The sequence below is a fragment of the Natrix helvetica genome, assembly GCF_964273705.1.
Source record: "Natrix helvetica genome assembly, chromosome: 1".
Taxonomy (NCBI): domain Eukaryota; kingdom Metazoa; phylum Chordata; class Lepidosauria; order Squamata; family Natricidae; genus Natrix; species Natrix helvetica.
The window spans coordinates 118,528,286-118,549,885 of NC_138548.1; the positions used below are offsets into that span (position 1 = coordinate 118,528,286).

Here is a 21,600-nt window from a genome sequence, read left to right on the forward strand (position 1 = left end):
ATTGAGCAATTGCAAGATAAGGATGTAGTGTATTAGTGATAAGCCTCTGCAGGAAAGATGTGTGTTTTGCCACTGTAATGTTTAAGGAAATGAAAGCTGTTTCAGATTATGCCAATCTCCTTTCTGTATAGCCAGTAGAAATCCTCAACCTGTGGTATTCCAGGGATGGAGAGAAGGCAGAGATGAATCAATAGTGACTCTTTGAATCCCAGCTCAGTTTCTTCTCCAAAATAAACAATTGCTGGCACAGCTGATCTCCGTCCTATCACTATCAGCTGGGGAGGGCAACTTTTCAAAATACAATGACTCACACCGATCCGCAGCCGGCTTCTCTTTCGTACTCGAAAAACCGAACATTTTAGGCTCGCCCGAGTTGCTTTTTCGCGAGTTTCTCAATCTGCGTTTTTGGGCCAATCGAAGGCGGAAAAGGGAGGAAACTCCCTTGTTCAGACTCGCCCAGTCCGCCCTCCCGATGGTGCTGAAAAACACAGTGCCAAGTTCCCCGAAGCCTCAGTGTCGGGGGGATGGCTTCCCAACAAGGAGAAATCGGGATCAGACGGAGGAGGGAGGCTGATCCTGCGGCCGATCAGTCCGGCCCTTCGCGGTGGTTTACCTGGGAAGAGATCGGGCTGCGCACTGGCCAGGAAGACTCGTCACGGGAGCGCTGGCTGGTGATGACAGGAAAGTCTATGACATCACCCGGTTCCACAGGAGGCACCCGGGGGGCTCTCGGACTATCAGCTCGTACGCAGGGCAGGATGCCACGGTAAGGCGCGGGGCAGCTGACCAGACGAGGACTCGGGTGGCCAGTTTCTTTCGCTCCCGTAAAGTGTCACAGGGAATACCACAGTTTACGCAATTCTAATATTTGTAGCTATGGGCACAGCATTTAAATATCTTTTCCAAGGCTTCTGTGGTAGCTCTACTGAGTGCTAGTCAGATTTATTGATTGCTTGTTCCTTTACCGTTCAGGGTTGATTCTATTTGTCATTTTCAGTCTCTTCACTGCCAATGTCCTTGTACGTGGTTATAATTAGTTTGGTCTTCTTCACATATTTAATTTTAATCCCATTTTCCACTCTGCCCCTTGACGTTTATCATGAAAACTTGCAGATTTTCTGTATATTCAGCTTCAGGGTAGGGCTATCAGAGTAATGCAGGCTGTTGATGTTTCTTCCTCCAATGTTAAAACCAGTTGCCCTTCATATATATTCAGCATATAAATTGAATATAAGGGTCAAGTACACAGCCTTTGCTAACCTGGAGTCAGTCTGTTTTGCCATGTTCTGCCTGTATTGTGGCTTCCTGACTTGTATGTAAGTTTCTCATGAAGACAACAAGATTCCCATTTTTCGGAACACTTTTCAAAAGTCTTTCTATACTATATGAAGCCGATATTGACTTTCTTTTTGCTAGTATTTGGCTTTCTCAGTTAATTACAAAGCAATCCATTTATTCTGCTCTTTGCTCAGTTTGTGGAGCTACACTTTAAGAAAGGTCCAAAACAGTTGGAACAGGAGCCACAAAGAGAGAGTGAGGTGGTTGTTGAAGGAATTGTTAAACTGAACTATTGAGCCTAGAGAAGAAAAGTCTTAAGTGAGACTGAGTAAACAGGCTTAATGTGGAGGAAGCAAGTGTGTGAGAATGGAACCACAGATTGAGGGAAAGATGTGGGCTTCCTTTTTGGATGTCTTCAGGCAGAGACGAGGCAGCCTTCCATTAAGGAGGAATCACACATAAGAAGAGAGGTTTGAGAGGATGGCCAAATGGTCCCTTTTAAAATCCATTGTGTTATGAGTCTATGATTTTCCCAACTCTGAAGGACTGAACCAAACCTTGTAAATCCCATTGTTAATTCAAATAGAAGTGGGAGAAATAAAACAGGAATCCTACCCACAAAATGGTGCAGTGAATTCAGCACAGAGATTCTTTCTTTCTCTTTTACATTCACAAGGAGATATTATTCCTGATATACGCTATGCCAGTGATGCCCAACCTTTTTGTCCTCATGTGCCAAAAGTATTCAATGCATGCACAACCCACCTGCACGTGCCCCACTCCTGTGTATATGTGTGTGACCCCCCATGCTCCCATGCCCCCCGCGTATGTGCCCTGCCCTTTCTGTGCCCTGTTTTGCCTCCCATTACATTTTGGGGCCTCACGCAGTGCCCTTATGCTCTGTTTTGGCTTCCAGATTGGTGCAGGAGGCATTCCAGGCCCGAAATGGGGTTGAGGGACCATGCGCATCCCCCCTGTGCCCTGTTTTGGCCTCGGAAGGCCTCCTGTGCCAATCTGGAGGCCAAAAGAGGGCATGAGGGCATCATGTGAGACCCCAAATGAAATGCGAGCACCCCTGCATGCATATACCCCAACCCTTGCGCACGCACACATGTGTCCCCAGCATGCACGGCAGAGACTAGAAGACCAGCTGGCCAAATAATCTATTTGTAATTTTTAAATTAATCATACACAATTTTAACAAGGAGCCAGTAGTTCAGTAATGCAATACTATTCTATCTGTCTTCCCTTTTGCAAAGAGAGAAACTGGATCTATATCACATGATTATTTGAAGATACACATACTTATACACTTTTTGGTCAATTGGGAAAACCAGTATTTGGCTTCTGTTAATATGGACTGCAAGTAGGAGCTCAGAAAACAAAACACCCCCCCCTTTCTCACACACACAACAACAACAACAACAACAACAACCTGGATGTAGAAAATAAAAAGATAAGACATAAGTTATGTGTCCATGGGGTCGCAATGGGTTGGACATGACTTCATGACTAATCACAAAAATTGTCATGGAGCCAGTTTGGTGTAGTGATTAAGGCATCAGGCTAGATATTGGGAAATTGTGAATTCAAGTGCTGCCTTGTGCATGAAGCTGACTGGATGATCTTAGGCTAATCACTTTATCTCAGCCCTAGGAAGGAAGCAGTGGCATGTCACTTCTGAAAAACCTTGCCAAAAAAAATGTCCAACAGTCCGTGAGAATTGGACATGACTGAACAGAAGAAAAAATAATAATTTTATCGTCATTTAAAAAATAAGACTGCACTCAGCGGTTCCGGTTCCGGCGGCAGTGGCGACGGGCAGCTCTCTGCCCGCTCCGGCTCTCCGGTGGGCTTCCCCACTCCTTGGGGGGCACAGGACACCCCTCAGAGGGGTCCTGCCGGAGGGGCGGCATCGCGGGGAGCTCCTGCAGCGGCGGCAGCCGGCGGGAGGTCTCTCGCGCGCCCAAGGCACCGGGGAGCTAGATCGGAGGGCGCCTCGCGTTTCTGCGCCTCGCGCCTCGCTAAAGCCGACCGGAGAATGCAACAATGGAAGGAAGCAGCTGCGGTGCGGTGAGGTTGCTTCTCTCTTCATTCCCTATTCTGTAGGAAGAATTATTCAGCTTTTTTTAAAAAAACAACTTTCGGAGTATTCTGGAGGCGCGGCTGGAGGGAGGGGGGTTTCTCCCCCCCCCCCTTGGACAAGCGGCGAGGAATAATTTTGCTCTCAGCCCCCGGGGAAGGAGGAGGGGGGAGAGCCAACGAATGAAGCCTCACCCAGGTTGAGATGATTTTCTTTTCAACTTAATTTCACTTTCTACTGTGATTTGAGGACTTTTGGAACTTTTTAAAACTTTGTTATGCCTCTGTGCCCAAAACTGGCAGGGCAAGATGGCACACTTCCGTTGTCTTTATGAATTGTGAAACCTGACTCCACCTTTAAAATTCAGGCTTCCGGTCTTTGTCTCCGTGTCTCCCAGAGGAATCTCTTGTGGATTGGTACTTTTTGAACTTTCTAGGGGAAACCTTTCATCTATTGCCAGACTTATTAGAGAGATTCTCTTCTGCCTGGTTCTTCTGCTCCCGGACCTCACCTGCCTACCCTTCTTTTCTAACTGTTTATCTTATATATGGACTGAATTTCTAATGTTATAAAGGATGGCATCCAAAAGACCACCTCCTGGGAAACCTGGCTTTGCCACGTCTGCTCCAACATCTGTAACATCCAGTCCAGCCACACAGTCAAAGATAACAGAACTGATGCAACCTAAGACTATAGAGATGGACTTTCAACAAATGCTTCAACAAATTTTACAGGGCCAGGAGGAAATCAAGAAACAGCTAAGGGAAATGAAAGATGAAATTAAAGAAAATCAAGCCCAAATTTATAAGAACTCACAGAGACTGGATCTTGTGGAAGGGGGGGTGGAGGAGGTGAGGGGTGGTGGTGGAAGCTGTGCAGAAAGGGAATAAAGATCTTGACATCCAACAGATGAAATTAGAATTTGAGAGAATGTCCTATTATCTTAGATTTCAAAATGTTATAGAAGAAGATGGGGAAAATATAAGGGACATCATGACAAACATTCTGGCTGACTACACACATAAAGAAAAACAACTGATGGGGTGGGATATAGACCTGGTTTATAGAGTGAACTCAGTTTACGCCAGAACACACAATGTACCCAGGGAGGTTCACATTAAATTTCTTAGAAAAAGCACAAGAGATGAAATTCTGGGTGTACAAAGGGGGCAAGCATTGACATATCATGATATGGAGATAACCATTCTGAAGCAGATCCCTAAGAAGATTAGAGAAAAAAGAAAAAATTATTCGCAATTAGCGAATAAATTATACCAGAAAGGGGTGTGGTTTAGATGGTTGATGCCTGAAGGTATGCTGATATTCTGGGAGGAGACAAGAATTAGAATTAATTCACCCATAGAGGCGCAGGCCTTTATGGAAAAAAATAAAACACTCCTAGAGAAACCACCAGATACTACAACGGACACGCAGGACACGGGAGGGGCCAGAGCTCTGCCAGTGGAGGGAGATGGGGCAATAGCAAGAAGACTCAGATCACAAAAATAAACAAGAAAATCATATTATTATAAACTGACCGAAAGTGAAAGTGGAATTATATTTGGATTTTATACTGTAATGTTTAATTTGATTGAATTTAATAATAGAACTAATATGCTGATTGTAATCAATTATATACTAATGCATTATATATAAATGTATACTATGGGTATGGAGGGAGGGGGGCCTCACACACTTTGCAACTGCCAAAATTTGTATACCTGTCCATTTACCCTTTTCCCTATAAATCTTGAAAAACCAATAAAATTTTATTATTAAAAAAAAAAAAATAAGACTGCACTCAGTCACTATAACCCACTTTCAAAGCACATTACCCCATTTTTTCCTTTTCCTAACTTTTTAATTTTTAAAATATTTTTTGATAAATATTTTCAGCATACTAGTAAAATCAAATACAAATTAAACTCAGAAAAATAAAATAGAAAGAATTTTTTAAAAATGGAAGTGTCTAAATGTTGAATCATGGCAACTGGACCAAACTTTGTTAATATGAGATATTCAGTTGGTCATCCAAGTGACTTCATCAGTCAGAGTAAAAAATTACTAGTAGTTAGGCAAAGTCAGAGAGTCGTTGGAATGTATCAACTCTTGCCGCACCAATTTCAGGTGTTTCTCCCTGAAATGAGTTGCAATATATATGTCAATGAAGGTTTAATTATCCAGGCCAAAGGTGACGAAAGGTTGAATTATGGAACTGGAACAAAGTTTGTTAATCTGCCATGTTAATCTGAGATTTAGAGAGTCAGGATTCAAATGAAATGGGTATGGCAAGGGTTGGTACATTCCAATGATTTTCTGCCTAACTAATTTTTACTTTGACTGATGAAGATGTTTGGCTTAGCAATGAAACATCTCAGATTAACAAAGTTTGTTCCGTTCCATGTTCCAGTTCCACCTTTAGACACCTTTAGCCTGGATGATTGAGTCTTCATTGACATACATTAAAAAATGGAAAGAAAAAATAGAAAAACAAAAGGGAAAGAAGAAGAAGAAATAAAAAGAAAAGAAGTATATTTAAAGAAGTGACTTCCAATCTTCAGTATGCCAAGTAAAAAGAAATTTGATAACTTATTACCTGTTATAAAATTACAAAAAAAGTCTATCTTTTCCAAAACCATCCTTCTATATGTATAACAATAGATGATCAACCTTTCAGTCCTGGTGTCAGCAAAAGGCCCCTAAAGACTTGCAAGCGATTTATAAAAAGCATATTTTATTTTAATCTTGATCAAACAGAACAACTTTATATTCCTTTCTTTTACTTTGAACACTCTTTGTTTTTAATTCATTCAGATGTTATCTTTCTTGTTGTATCAAAGATACTTCAAGTCTTTAGCAGATCTCTTTTTTAGATCCAGTGGAAAGTTATTATCCAAATCATTATTTTGATTGGTTTTTTGTATTTCCCTTTTATTTTTCAAAGCCTTAAGCAGATTCTTCCATTTGTTTACCTGATCTACATATTGTATTTTTGAAAATTTTACATTCTTTATGTTTATACTTATGATTAATGTCTTTAAAAAGAAGTATATATTTTTCTCAACTTTAAAATTAAATAAAAGTTAAGGCAGTACTAAGCAAATTGTGCATGTTCCAGCTATAAATTAAAATGAGAACAGAAAAGCAGGAATTCTCTTTGCAGAGTAAAGCAGTAAAACTGGTTTATATTGCTGAGAAAAACTTATCTATCAATACTACTTTCTAGAAAGAAAGTATTAAACAATTAAATTATGTGATTTATACATTTTTCTGTCTTTGATATTTTCTGCAAAACACTGCAGTTTCTTTGTCATCTGTTGCTCCAGACTTTACTTGAATCCAAAATCATTTTCTAATAATTATAATCATGACACTTCAGAGCTAATTTCTTGCAAGTGTTTCAATATCTTTGGTCAAGCACCTCCTGGGAATTACGTCTGTCATGCTTTGAATTGGAGAGAATAAAGATAACCACTCAGCCCAACTCAGCTCAACTCGTGTTTCTTCCAGGTTGACTTTAAATTGGTTCTTTATTATAATATTTTTCCCCTTTTTTCTTTATGTTTTGGCTTTAGGATCCTTTTACAGCCTTTCACCTTGACAAGACCCTAGTAAGGAAGCACATGGCATCACTTTTGATTGGGGAATTGGCACCTGATCAGCCCAGCTTTGAACCCAGTAAAAATGTAAGTTGGGGGACAGAAAATTGAGGTAGTGGCTTATGGTGTTAAACTGCAAACCTTTAGTTATTATTGGGTTGACTCAAAGATCACTTTTGTCATTAAAACTGATCTGCTACTAAGGGCAACAGAAGAGATTTTATAAGGTGCTCCTCAATCTTTCTGCATTGTCTCCTGGTATTTATAAAAACAGTAAAAGTCCATTTCCTTCAGCCGACTTTAAATTATGAAGTGATCTTAATATCTGCCATTTCATTCCCTTCCTCTTTCCACCTCATTGCCCTGAAGCCACACTTGATTCTTCCCAAATATATCTGGAGGATGTTTTCACTATAACTCACGCTTGGCCTCCTCTCATCTCCCTGTCTGCTTCCACTAAGTAAGCAAGACTCTAATCCACAGATGAGAATAACATGGAGATAGCCCTGTTTGCTTCTTTAGGCTCCACAGATTCAAATTGAGTCCAAACAACCCCTCCCCCCACGATGACGCTTCTGTCATCTCAACAAGACATATCCAGTTAGTGTCCAATGTAGAGTGAATGTACTCAGTTTTACCCTTTTCATCCTCCACATGTAGAGCAACCTAATTTTATGTCATATCAAATGATTTTTCATCTGATTCTGTCAAACAAGATCCAAGGTATTTTTAAAAGTGTAGTTGGCTATCAGATTGGGCAAGTAAACTCAGTTCTTTTGGGCTGCCTTCCTCAGCCTCTGCCTAATTAATCCCAGCCTGTTTTCTTAAGATTAACAAGCAGGTGATTGCAATGCAGCCTCAGGGAGTCCAGAGAAAATGGTTTATCTGGATCCTTTTAAGTCAGATTTCAGGCGTGGGCAGAGCCCTGAAATAGCATTGATCATGCTTGGGAATGTCCTGTGGTGGGACCTCTGGCCAATAGGTTTCTAATGATGTAACCTGCTAAATGTTATTGAGTGGGCAGCTGTATGAAGTGATTAAAGTAGGTAAATAGAGCCCCATTGAGTTCAATAAACAGTTAATCAGAAATAATAATTAATATTAATTCATAATATTAATTGCATATTTTATAATTGTAATAAAATACTACATTTAAGTAAACATTAATGAAATTGAAATATAGTACAAATATATTCTATAAATGAATGTAATGTGCCAATAGTTTACAATAATTATACAAATAAAAATAGTACTGAATAACACAACAGTCAGTGGTTTGCTTAAATTAGTAATTCTCCAATTATAGATTAGTATGTGCATTGGAGGAATATATAAATTGGTGCTGCCTTGTGGACACTCAATAAAGCCATACATTACCAAACTATACCAAGCTATACCATGAAATCATATATATATCTCCCTCCGTCCCCCCTGTTTCTGTTTCCCCATTAGTGCTTTTTGCCAAGATTATTAAATAAGATAGGCATTGATTTCTAGCATCCCAAACATGAGCTCTAATTTGTCTAGCAGTCACTAAGTAGAAAAATAGTTTATTTATGCAACCATTTTTCATTTGTTTTCTTCCGCATTTAATGTTTTTGAAAGAGTATTAAAAGTTTGGAAGGAAAAGGATATTTGGAGGGCAATTACACCAAGAGTTCTTGATGTTAACTGTTGATGCCACTGGCTAGCTATGTTGTATCCATAAAGTCAAAACTCCTGCAAATTTTCTGAATTTTTCCCCATAGCAATTATTAATAGAAGATTTTCGGGAACTGCTGTCCACTGTTAAAAAGATGGGACTCTTCAAGCCAAACCAATTGTTCTTTTTCCTGATGCTTCTGCATATTTTAGTACTGGATGCTGCTGGCTGGTTTGTTTTGTGGTATTTTGGACTATCTATGACATCTTTTCTTATTGCCACAGTGTTGATGACCTTTGCTCAGGTAATATTCTTGCCTTTATTTTTAGCTAAAATTGCATTTTCCGCTAGTTTGGCTTCCTACAGCAGACTGTCTTTCAACCAAGTTAAAATAGTTTCTTTATAAAGAAAATAACACATATTCAATTGTCATGCGCTTTGAGAAGCTTGCATTCAATTACATCTGTGGTTCTATTGTAGAATTGATTTCTTGTGCCTATCCTGTTTGGAATGCTTCTCTGGGTGGCTGCCCCTTTGATTGAATAAAAAAATCCTAGAATGAATGAATCTTTATTTTATCTATCCCAGGAGTTCTTGCATAGCTATTACCATTGGATATAAGTTGTAGGAGTGACACAAAAGGTAGTCCTTCTGTGGCGAATCACCCTTTTCTTTTAGTCTCAAGCAGGCTGGCTACAACATGATTTGGGACATCTTTCAGTCTTCAGTAATCCAAAATGGAACCACCATTTTCATGAATTTGTAATGTGCCATTTAAAGGTAAGTAAGGTATATTATTCTTAGAATGTTCCACGGAATTGAAGGGAAAGAATATGGAATATTACAAATATAAATGAAAAAGTTTCATGAGTATATATCAAATGTGTTGTGTTATTTATCTGTTTCTAATTTCTCTAAATTATGGAAAAGTGGGAGAAAATGTCATTAAATTTTACTTTAGTAGCAGATATAATATTCTTAATCCATTTTATGAATTCCAAGGGATTTTCAAATCTATTTAATACTAGCTGATAAACCGGCGTTCCCTGGGTATTTATTTACAACCAATACCCCTTACCAAAAGAAGCCCCCTTATGGAGTACTGTGAAGCTGTTACCATGGCAACTGCACTGTGCTGTACATTAGATGCCATTTTAAGGCACAATAGGCTGTATCTTAAAGAGAACTTGAATCCAAAATGCAAACTACCACTTTCAAAAGTACTGTGATTTGACACTATAGATGTAATTCTTTTTTTTTTTCATTTTAGCAGCCCAGGCATTCCAGAGTGATGCTAGAATACACACACACACACACTCACACACTGAGGGGATGTTGGGGTGTCTTACCCCAACAGAGTTTCCAGACATAAAGTCATCTGTGTATTAGGTTTGGTTGAAATTGCTAAAGGCATTCCTGAGTTATGCTGGAACATACACACACAGCCATAAAGGTAGAAAGAAAGAAAGAAAGAAAGAAAGATAGATAGATAGATAGATAGATAGATAGATAGATAGAAAGATAGATAGATAGACAGACAGACAGACAGACAGACAGATAATAAACATGAATTCTTTGTGTATTTTATCAAAAGTTTTTCAGCATCTAATAATGAGATTACAAGTTGTCCTTTATTTTAAGTCTATTATATCTACAGTAAATCCTATATCATCTGTTGCATGCCTAGTTTTTTTATACTGCTTGAACATTCTTAGTAACAAATGTTATCATTTTGCTATAATCTATTTCCTAACACTGCTATTAAAATCTTTGTATCAAAATTATCAGTGAAATTAGATGAGCATATCAGGTGTTATTTTCACCTGCTTTTGTCTGATTAAATGCCAGTGATAAAATTCCCTGATCAATAAGCCTGATTAAATGCCAGTGACAAAGGATGGAAAATACTGGACCCAAAGCTAATAGGGACTATACTACAGGTGAGTTGAAGAAAAATTAAGAATAAAATGGTATGGAAGCAAGAAAAAGTAAGACTCATTAAAAGAGAGATAGAACAGAATAGGTGTAGGTCTCTATTTTGTTTTCTGTTTCTCCCCATACGTGAATCTCTCTAAATACCTAAATAGCAGAGCAGCACCTCTTCCAGTGCTTTGACAGGCAGGGTTTTGAAAGGTGATAAAACGCATTTGCCACCTAGTCATGTTAATATCAGGGAATTTATTACAGTACTCAAAATTAACCCCCAGTTTTGTCCACATATGCAATGAATGCTTGAGATTCTTCAAAGCTAAAAAGTGCATTTAATCTTCAAACTGTTTTGAACCTCTCCAAGATAATTCAGAGTCAGCTGATTCAACATCTCAAAGTTATTTGAAAATCTGATTCAAAGGTTCAGTGGAATCTCCCCTGTATTACCTCTTCAAAGCAGAGCACTAAATAGTCAAGCAATCTTTTACAAGAGCCTGAATGCTTTCTTTCACTCTTCCTCTACAGGGGCTTTCAGCTAATTGGTGGTCTTTGCACCATTCCCAGCATCATGCTAAACCCAACTGTTTCGAGAAGGACCCAGATGTTTCATTTCATCCCTTTATTTTGTCATTAGGGGAAACACTTTCTTTGGAGGTAAGAAGCAACTGCTTAGATGAGAACAGATTTTACTGAACCCTGGCCATTCTCCTTTCAGATCAGCATTCAGAACAGCAACTGTTAAGCCATTTCATTGTCAATTTGTTAGAGTTGAACACAGTCTACTGGGTTTATTATTTATATTTATTAGCAGCGTTTGATAAGACAGATTTCATTGAGATAGTAGATTAGTAGGGTTGGACAAAATGTTCACCCAAGGTGGCCATAACAAAAGTGTATTTCTCTATATGGACCAAAGGTGGTATCCAGGAAGTTCTGACAGGTTCTGGAGAACCGGAAGTGGAAATTTTGAGAGTGGGGAGGGAATGGGGATTTTGCAATATCCTTTCCCCTGCCATGCCCACAAAGCCATGTCCACAGAACCGGTAGTAAAAAAAGTTTGAATCCCACCACTCATATGGACCTCTGCTTTCTAAGGCTGGGTGGCATTGTCCAAGGAGAGACTAGAACTCACAATCTTGCAGTTTCTAGCCTGATGCCTTAAAACTGGTTCTCTTATGGTAGTTTATAGCTATAGATGAATATTATGAACTGGATTATTGAGGGAATTAGCTCACGGGATTGACTGAACAATCATGTACAAAAGGATTCTGAGGAAAGCAGCAAGTTTTTATGGCCATGTGAGCGCAATCCTGAGAAGTTGTGTTAGGGAAGCAAAGTAACAGATTGTCTTCCTGTCCTAAAATCCTGGCAGTTTGTATAGGAATAGGATAGATTAAAAGATGGAGGGTGGTATGGAGCTTAAGCATCTCTTTGTTTGTTCCCTTTTGCTCTTTCTCTGGTTAATGTTATGGATTGGATTGACTATTGTGTGAATTATCTCAGTGGATTGTTTCAGATTTGATAAGCATATTCTGCCTTGGCTGTTTCTTCAAACAAAGAAAATATAGAATTACTTATGCCTCACAAGCAGAAATACTGGTAGAAAATATTCTATCTTTGATGGTTGTGAGGTTCTGAGGATGTGGCAGTCAGTAAAAATACCAAAACGAAGAAGCTGCCTATTTAGCTGAAATTCTGGATTCCCTTTTTAATTCACCTCTTCTGAAACCAGACAAGACATTTATTTTGGTGGCTATAGGATGGTGTGGCTGAAGAGCTGATATTGGGACAATGGAACACTTTGAACCCATCAGATCCAGGTCCATCAGTAATACTTTCCTTTGGGGCCTTCTACTAATGGGAAGATTAGTAAAAGTTTATCTAGTGTTTCTGCTACCTAAGGGGACAGCTTCCTTTCCTGACTAAGAAATCTAAGTTTAAGACTATTCTTTCTGTATTTCTATGCAGGGCTTAATTTTAAAAGCTATCTCGCTCTGCCATGTGTTTCTGCACCTGGAATATTTGAAAATAAAACTGCAATCTATTTTAACTACCACAATTACAATTTATTATTGTGACAGCTATGTACATCTCACTTTATTTTTTTGCTTTTTTCCTGCCTGAGAATTTATTTCACAGAACAGATGAAAAGGATGTTATAGAAATGGAGCCTTAAGTTATAATTACCTATTGAAAGTTATTTACTTTTTTCATGTCTTTCTTTTACAGTTGGGTTTGCAGAAAAAGAAATACATGCCTTATAACTATCAGCATCAATATTTTTTCTTCAGTGAGTACCGTATCTTTTCTCCCCCTACCTCCTGTTAAACTCCAAATGAACTTTTTCTTCTGTCAAAAAAACAACTTTCACATCATCTTTGGACTCTTATCTTTTCAACCATGAGCTCAGGGGCAGATTATATATATGCATTCTACATAATCCCCCCCCACAGTTTAGATTAATATCAACTCTTAATAAGATAAATGATAATGATAAGATAAAGAGGAGGAGGGAAGAAGAAGAGCAGTAGTAGCAACTATAGAACATTGCAGAGAATGAGGAGGAAATCTTTCCTTTCTGAGAAAACACAGATTCCCATGAGTTTAATATACATATTTAAGGTGGAGGGAGGCATCCTGATTCTCAGTCCATACCTTCAGAAACAGACTATGCCTAAACAGTGCAAACAGAGACACGACAAGCTGGAGAGGGTATTGCACTTTCTCATGCAACTGCTCAATTATTTGATGCTCTATAGACACAACTGAGGAGCATCCATAAATCAAATTACAGTGGAAGAAAATTGCCATGGAAGAGAGACAGGAACATAATGGAGAATATAGTCCAACCTCTTCACCAGTAGTTGTTTTTCTTTTTGAAACTGCTTTATTCATAAGATCATAAATGGTGCCTGCTGGATCTAACCCTTGGCCCATCAAGTTCAGCAGTCCATTCTCACAATAACCAACCAAGGATATCCACTGGTCTTCCTTCAGATGGCCTTCAGAGGCTACCACACTGCCATCCAAGCTAATAAAGATTGAATCTCATGAACTCCATGACTTGGTCCATCCTTTATTGAAGCCAGTCAAGCTAGTGGCAGCACAACAAACTGCTTACAGCAGTTCAGAGGGAATCTCTATCATAAGTATTTTTTTTAAAAAAAACTCTCTTCAATTAGATTAAGTGTTGAGTCTGAGTTTCAAGAACCACTAACTTGTTGGACTGAACAAGTTTAAAAAAAAACCTTCCTATAAAGGTTAGGGAGATATTTTATTAAGAAAAAAACCCAAGCTATAAACGTAAAATTTGTAACTTACAAGTGTAAGTATGTTTCCTATTTCCTCTACTTTACATTTTATTCTATTACTATTTTTATATTGTTACATTAATTACATTTATTATAATTATTACAATTATTATATTCTATTACAATATTGTATTCTGTATTTTGCAACTTTCCTTGTTGTGCCCCTATGCTTCTTTTCCTCTGGACTATTAACCCCTCCCCTCTTTTGAAGGAAAAATGCCTTTTATTCAGGTGATTTCAATAGAAGAGAATATTTGTGTGCTGCTTGAGGCCAGTAATTTTCTTGCAGACATTTCATTACCCAATTTGGTAACATCATCGGTGCTAGAAGGTAGTGGGGTTTGCTCTCTTTATATATACTAGTAGGTTGCCCTATCTCTAGTTTTAGGTTTTATATTGTTGTAAGTCACCCAGAGTTGTATTTTACAAGATGGGCAGTTTTACAAGATGTCTCTTATGAATGAATATATAAACACTTGAGAGCTGGTCTCACTGGATTTACCAGGGCTTTCCTCTAAATAAATCCGAATAGAGTAAGATAGTATTGTCCACTTATCACAAGGAATAACAGAGCTTCCTTTAGCTCATTCAAGTGTATTCTAGTCAATTGGTTCTAATGGAGCCAGCACAAATAGTTTGAGTGGCACAATTCAGGCAGTGTCTGCCACATACAAGTTTTGGAATTGATTTATTTTTGATGATGAGATTCTCAAGTACAATTATAATTGTTAAATGAAATGGTAGATACAAATTATTTCAGGGGTGTGGTTGATGCTTCTTTTATGTTTAGAAAGGACAGTTAATGGTTATATGCATCTTGTTTCCTTCTGCAGCATTGCCACTGATGATAGTGCCCACTTTTCAAGTTTACTCATTGTACTTCATATTCCAACGCAAGCTCTGGAGGGTGAGTACACAAATGATCCATACCAAATATTAAATAATGCAATACTGAGACACCCCTCCCCCCATGGTATGTCTTTAGGTTTAGAATTTATTTCCTTAAGAGGATTTGAAAAGACTAAACCATTTTTAGGTGTATATAAAAGTTTGCATGGGATATTGTTAATGGGAAAATCAATGTCACCCAATTCCAAAGTGCTTCCAGATGAACTATTGCTGGCTATCAAAAGGCCTTTTATGAAGAAGGCATTCAATTTTTGCCTGGGAAAACAAACATATAGAAGGCATGTTGGGGAAACATTAGAGGCAACTGGAAAATGATTGAACTAAGAATGTACAAGAATTACAATCTAGTTTTCTCAAATAGTGATTATGAGGGCTTTGATTAAAAATGATTTATGGTGGCTTGAATAAAACTATAAAGTTATGGTTCATCTTTTTTAAAAAAAATATCTAGAGGGATTGGAAATGGGGTTGGGCTTATTTTTTTCTAATATAGAAGATAGGAGACAAGACTTTTCCAGCCTTGTTTAAAGTGGGAATTTGCCATGCACTCTTGTCAAGTACACAAATTAAAAATGGCTGAAATTTTGTGCAATAATCAAAGCTAATAAAATCTCCACATTCTCACCTGATATCACATAAACATGTCAGTTATTGAAAATAATGTTTTTATGAGCTAAACAGGTCCATACGCAGAGCAATACTGGTGCTTAAAACACACCTGATCTGTTGTATTGATAATCACTATATAAAAATATTGTCTTCCCTGATTAACTAAAAAAACCCTTAATAACAACATGCAAAGAAACTTCTCTCCATCTCTATCACTTTCTGGAATGACATGAGCTCAAAATATTGTACTTTAAAAAAAACACAAGCATACTCAGTTTTGTCTAGTGAATTTTTTTTATGGCTCTTTTCAATCAGTTAAATCTGTCAATCCATTAAAAAAGAACCCAGGGTAGAACTGGGTATGTCAAAATGGGCAGTAAACAGAGCAGAGTTTCCAGAAGATATACATCTGGATCTCAGTAAGATGCCATGTAGGGTGTCTACTTGGGGCAAGGAAAGATGCTATTCTAATCTCCATTCCTTCTCTTCTCTTCTACAGGAAATGGCATGGACTCTGGCATATTTTATCCGATTCTTTCTTGCCTTCAACCCCATATTGGGATTCAAGGGTGTTTTGGGATACCTCTTTCTTTTGAAGTACTGTTCATCATATGTACTATTTTCTTTGTGTTTCACTATCCCTTCCCAGACCCTGACTATTCTCTAGATCAGTGGTAGTCAACCTTTTTCTACCTATCGCCCACTAATGGATCTTTCTTGATGGAAAAATTTCCTTACCGCCCACCAGTTTTGTCCTTCGACTTCTCCTCCTCCTTTCCCCACAACCCCACTCCCTTCTAGCAGTGATGATGTTACTTAGTTTGGTAATGAAATGTCTGTAAGAAAACCACCAAGCTCAGAAAGCAGCAAGGATCCCACTATCCCCCACCTCCTCTTTCTCCCTTTCTTTCTCCTTTTTGTCTTTTCTGCTCCTCCCCCCCCTTCTAGCACTTCACCAGCTCAGGCGCGACCGGAGAAGTTTCTCTTCTAAGAAACGTCTTCAGTGGAGCGGTGGCAGCCTGGCAGGCTGAGCCCGCGTCCCTTTTAGGAGCTTCACTGAGGAAACTTCTCCGGTTGCGCCTGAGCTGGTGAAGCGCAGGCAAGCACCGTCCCATCACCAGGGAAACAGTGAGTGAGGTGAATTGCATGGTTGCTCAGATCACACGGGCGCAGCCCAACGGGAGAAGTTTCTCTTCTCAGAAATGTCTTCTCAGGCTGCGCCCGTGTGATCTGAGCAACCACGTGATTCACCTCACTCACTGTATCCCTGGCGATGGGACGGCGCTTGCCTGTGCTCCACCAGCTCAGGCGCGACCGGAGAAGTTTCCTCCCCTTCCTCTTCCCATGTGTTTGCTTGTGCACGCGCTTGCGCTCGCCTGCCCACTCACACAAAAGGAGGTTTTAACCTTTGAAATCCCCACCGCCCACTTGGAATCCCCAGATGCCCACTAGTGGGCGGTAGGGACCAGGTTGATGACCCATGCTCTATATTATCCTTTTCCTACCTTCCATATGTGTGGGCTTCAACTCTATCATTGCCATTATAATAGCTATCTGGGATACAGCCAAGCCACTCTGTAGTCTCCATTTGGGATCAGTTTCCATGGCATCTGGTCAAATTTCCAAATTTGTCCACCAACTCAGAATGATTGGGGGTCCTGATCTTTGGTTTGAATCTCATTGTCACTGGAGGAGTGTTAGAAATGTATTGATTTCCATAGAAAGTCATCATTTGGTCTAGTAAATGACTTGCATTCTAAGCCTAACAAACAAACGAATAAATTTGTCCCACTATTCTACTTAAAAGGCTTGTTTGTGTAGATATAGTTTCACTTTGCCTAATTTGCCTGACTTTGCCTCATTTCTGTCTCTCAGTATTCTTGAGAGTATTATATTTACATGGATATCACAGACGAGTCATCTTCCTATGCCCATCGATCATGATAAAAACATGGATTGGTTCTCTACACAGGTAAGAGAGATCTGGGAGATAAAATTGATGGCTGTATATGATTAAACTTTAGCTTGTCTGCATAATTTTATTATATGACAATAATTCACAGATCCATAATAATCAATTAAAGTTTGCACATGTGAAAACTGAATTCCTTTTTTGATGTTATTTTTACCTATTATTATTTCTTTTACAGTGCTTTTCTTATGATAGAAAAGTTTGAAGTGTGTTTAGAAATGCTATGCCTTTTCTTATAGATTATGATTGCCCTTGCTTTTGTTTGGACTTCATAAAAATGGAAATGAGATTCCATTTTAAGATAATAGCACTAACTGAAAGAGAAACTTGCCAGGGCAGGAATCATTTCTCTCTTGTCCATTTCCAGCATCTGGTTTTCATCCAGATCAGGATATTCTTTTTAGAAAAGGAGGCCTGTGAGTTCAAATCATATCAGACAACTTGGTTCAGTCTGGAATAAGTAAGGGGAAGATTTGAAAGTAACTGATGTTGCACTGTTTCTCTTCTACTTCTCTTCCTTAGTTTCCTTTGTTTACACCATATTCTTTTTAAGTTCTGGAACCAAATTTTAATCCAAATAAGAGTTTATTAAATCCTTAGATGGCTCCTCTGCTTTTCTTCTTTTAGCATTTAGAGTATCCAAATAACCAAATAGTTAATATATCTTATTTTGGATCTCTTTCAGCTCTGTGCTTATCCGCCACTGTTTCAGGGGGTGGAGGCTTGACAAAACTACCCCCTTCTTTTTCAGCCCCACTGTTGATCAATCTTTTCTGGAAAGGGGCATTTCTGAAAGAACTTTTGAAAAACCACAAATTTCCTCACACAGCCACAACACTGTTCTGCTTCAATATCACTCCTGCACACATTTTACTGTCCCAGTTGCCCCACCTTCGTGACTGCCCAAAAATGGCAGTTGTCCCTGCTGTCATTCGGGAGAACTTGCTTTGCACCTAACGAGTAAATTGTAAGTTTCTCATGGTCAGCAAAGAGCCTTTCCTTCCTTCACTGTCCCTCCAGGATAGCTATAAGGTCTCCCATCAGCATTTACTGGTTGGATTTCATGCGGCTCAGCAGAGCCTCGCTATTTTCCAGCCGTTCTCACCATGATGTCAACTGTCCCAGGACATTCTTTTTAGAAAAGGAGGCCTGTGAGTTCAAATCATACCAGACAACTTGTTTCAGTCTGGAATAAGTAAGGGGAAGATTTGAAAGTAACTATTAAAAAGAAATGTTTCACAAAATGAAAAATAAGTATATTACTAGAATTATATTTTAATTCTCCATATTTTCAAAACTGTACTCTGGTGACTATCAGATTTGATAACAAATGAGTATTTAAACTCTACTATTAGGGTAATATAATTTAAGATTTCCCAAATTCAATATGTTTGTCTAGAAATAGTAGTTATATACCACTACATACAAACCAACCAACATGAATATAAATATAAATCATGGACAAATATAAATATATATTGTGGACATTTGCTTGATCTTCCTTCATTCACAGTATGTCTGGACTAAAACCTGTCTTTCTCTCTTCTCCCAGGTTCAGTCAGCCTGCAATGTGAATCAATCTTTTTTCAATGACTGGGTAACTGGGCACCTGAATTTTCAAATTGAGCACCAGTGAGTACTGATTTAAGGCAATAAGATTTTAAGCTATCAGTGGGAAACTGCTTCATAGTTTGAATAAGGCAAAAAGATAGCAAAGTATCACAACTTCTTTGCCTTCCTTTCTGCCTATAGTCTCTTCCCTACGATGCCTCGGCACAACTTTTGGAAGGTGGCTCCTTTGGTGAAATCCATGTGTGCTAAACATGGTATTGAATATCAGTCAAAACCTCTCTTCACTGGCTTTGCTGACATTGTGTAGTAAGTATCAGACTATCAGGCCAGAAGAGGAGTTGGGGATCTAGGAAACATTCAACATTTAAAGATTAGCCCAACAGATCAAATGAATCAAATCAAATGAAGGATCTGCATGGCTTTGCTCTCAAGAGTCGGGGAAAGGAGAACATGCAATTATATAGCCATACTTATAGATATGTGAATATGTCAACTGAGCAAAAGCGATCTGGTGTGCAAAGTATTAAACTGCTAATAAGAAGAACAATTTTGGATGTAGATCCTTTAAGAATAAAAATCAGCCTAATAGTAGAGAGAGATGTTAGTCCTTAAGCATGTGTTGTATCACATGCATCTTTTATAAAATTATTTAGTATTAAATAATTAGTTATCAGTTAACATCAAAGAGCCTTGCACAGACGGCAGCACCCAGCTGTTCCTGGGTGATCTTGAAAAAAGATAAAGCAGAATCTAAGTTGGTAATATTTGATAGAAGCCATCAAGAAAAGGATGTAAGCTGGACTGTTAAGCTGCAAAAAGAACCTAGAAACAGTCAATGGCAAACTATTTCCATATTGCTTGCATGAAAATTACACACCCAGGTGGCCTCCTAAAGATAGGCAGACTATGCAAGCTAGAGATACTGTCAAGACATGTCAAATACCTAAAAGGATAAGTATCACTCACTGAGAGATTTTTGTGCTACTCTTTCTGTCGTCAATTTACTGCACTTGAATTCACTTTTCTGCTTGAATCAGAGGCAGCCTTTTTCTAAGTACGACTTAACTCTCATGGCAATGAAGAGAAACTTACTTTCTGTTATTTTCAGTTCCTTGAAGGTTGCGGGTGAAATCTGGTTCAAAGCATATCATCTTGAACAGAAAACACAAAATTCTAAAATCTACATTCAACAAGGGTGAAGAGACAAGATAGATCTGAGATGGACATAGAAAACCTAGAGTAATTTGTGAATGAAACAGAATGCTGGAGAGCCTTTTGGCTTTGACTCAACTTTTGGTATGTTTCCTAATGAGTATTAGCATTGCAAGCAACACCCACCCCCTTTCCTGCTTCTGGGTCTTGGATGTATCATAAATAAATAAAGTTTCTTAATACTTTTCATTGAATTGCCTTGTTTCTTATTTTTACATTTGATCTCTGTTTTGCAATGGTTGTGAAAATAAACTTAATGCCTGTTGCAGTGGATTCTGGATTATGATATGAGATTAAATTGCATCAGCAGATACAAAAAGCAGCTAGGAAATCAATCCATATTTCTTCTATTTTGTTTTCAACATTTGGAAATTCCATATTATTTACTTGATGTTTCTCTCACCCAGGGCTTCCAATACTGGGAGAAATCTACTAATTCTTCCACATTCATTAATAATAAGAGTAATGAAAAGGTATCTTGCACCACCAAACAAATAATATCACCAAGATGACCATGCATGTTTATATTTCTGTCCTTTTCTTCATTCTAGGGGCTTCTTCTTGGACTGGGAGGGTGACAGAGGTGGTATTCAGCAGGTTCTGAGCAGTTCTGGAGAATTGGTATCAGAAATTTTGAGTAGTTCAGAGAACGGGTAAATACCACCTCTGACTGGCCCTGACCCCATCTATTCTCTGCCTCCCAAGTTCCAGCTTCCCCACTCCAGGGGAAGGTTACTGCAAAATCCCCATTTCCTCCCCATCAGCTGGGAGTCGGGAGGCAGATAATAGATGGGGGCAGGGCCAGTCAGAGGTATTTACCAGTTCTCCAATGTACTCAAAATTTCTGCTACCGGTTCTCCCAAACTGCTCAGAACCTGCTGAATACCAGCTCTGATTAAGGGCCACCTGGAGGTTTCTCTGTGTCATCAGGGACACCTGAGTGGTACAAATGGGTGTGGAGCCTTATTGGAACTGTTGAAAGGACTGTGTTATAGATTGGAGATAGATGATGTCATATTCCTTCCCCTCTGTTGAGAGAGGGATGTTCAATTTTGACATACATGGCCTCTTTGACCCCCTCTTTCAAGCCAACGGTCATCTCTGTTCAAAATGTGGACTTTGCTGTCTTCAAAAGAGTTCCTTTGTCTTTCAAATGCATATTGTTGTCCCCAATTTGGGTCTGAGCGTGGTGCCAAAGCCAATGATGGATGCCAGACACGAGGTCCAGGTTTTCTGATTGCTTTTTATTAGAGTACTCCCAGGGTTTCTAGTCAAAAGGCCAAGAACCAAGAACAAAGGATTACGAAAGCTTTATACATTTTCACTAAAGGAGAAGGCGGGGCAAGGTGAAATAATATCATCTAATAAACATTTTAGCAATAATTCTACAATTTGTTCTACTGGTCTATGTCTGTCCCATTCCTAAGCCTTGGCTAGTGAATGCCCCAGGAGTTACCTAATACACATTTCATTTGCTGCAGCCC

General features: G+C 38.8%; 1 protein-coding gene across 1 annotated transcript; it reads left to right on the forward strand.

The window, feature by feature from the left end:
• Window positions 1-524: 524 nt before the first annotated feature.
• Window positions 525-20,200, forward strand: LOC309382953 (acyl-CoA (8-3)-desaturase-like; the record flags this gene model as incomplete). Its single annotated transcript, XM_081934942.1, is given in 13 exon segments — window positions 525-672; window positions 675-766; window positions 6,937-7,047; window positions 8,709-8,906; window positions 9,281-9,382; window positions 11,057-11,185; window positions 12,761-12,821; window positions 14,676-14,749; window positions 15,860-15,957; window positions 17,236-17,332; window positions 18,885-18,964; window positions 19,085-19,210; window positions 20,013-20,200. Coding segments are annotated over 13 exon segments (1,407 nt in total). The 3' UTR covers window positions 20,104-20,200.
• Window positions 20,201-21,600: the final 1,400 nt, after the last annotated feature.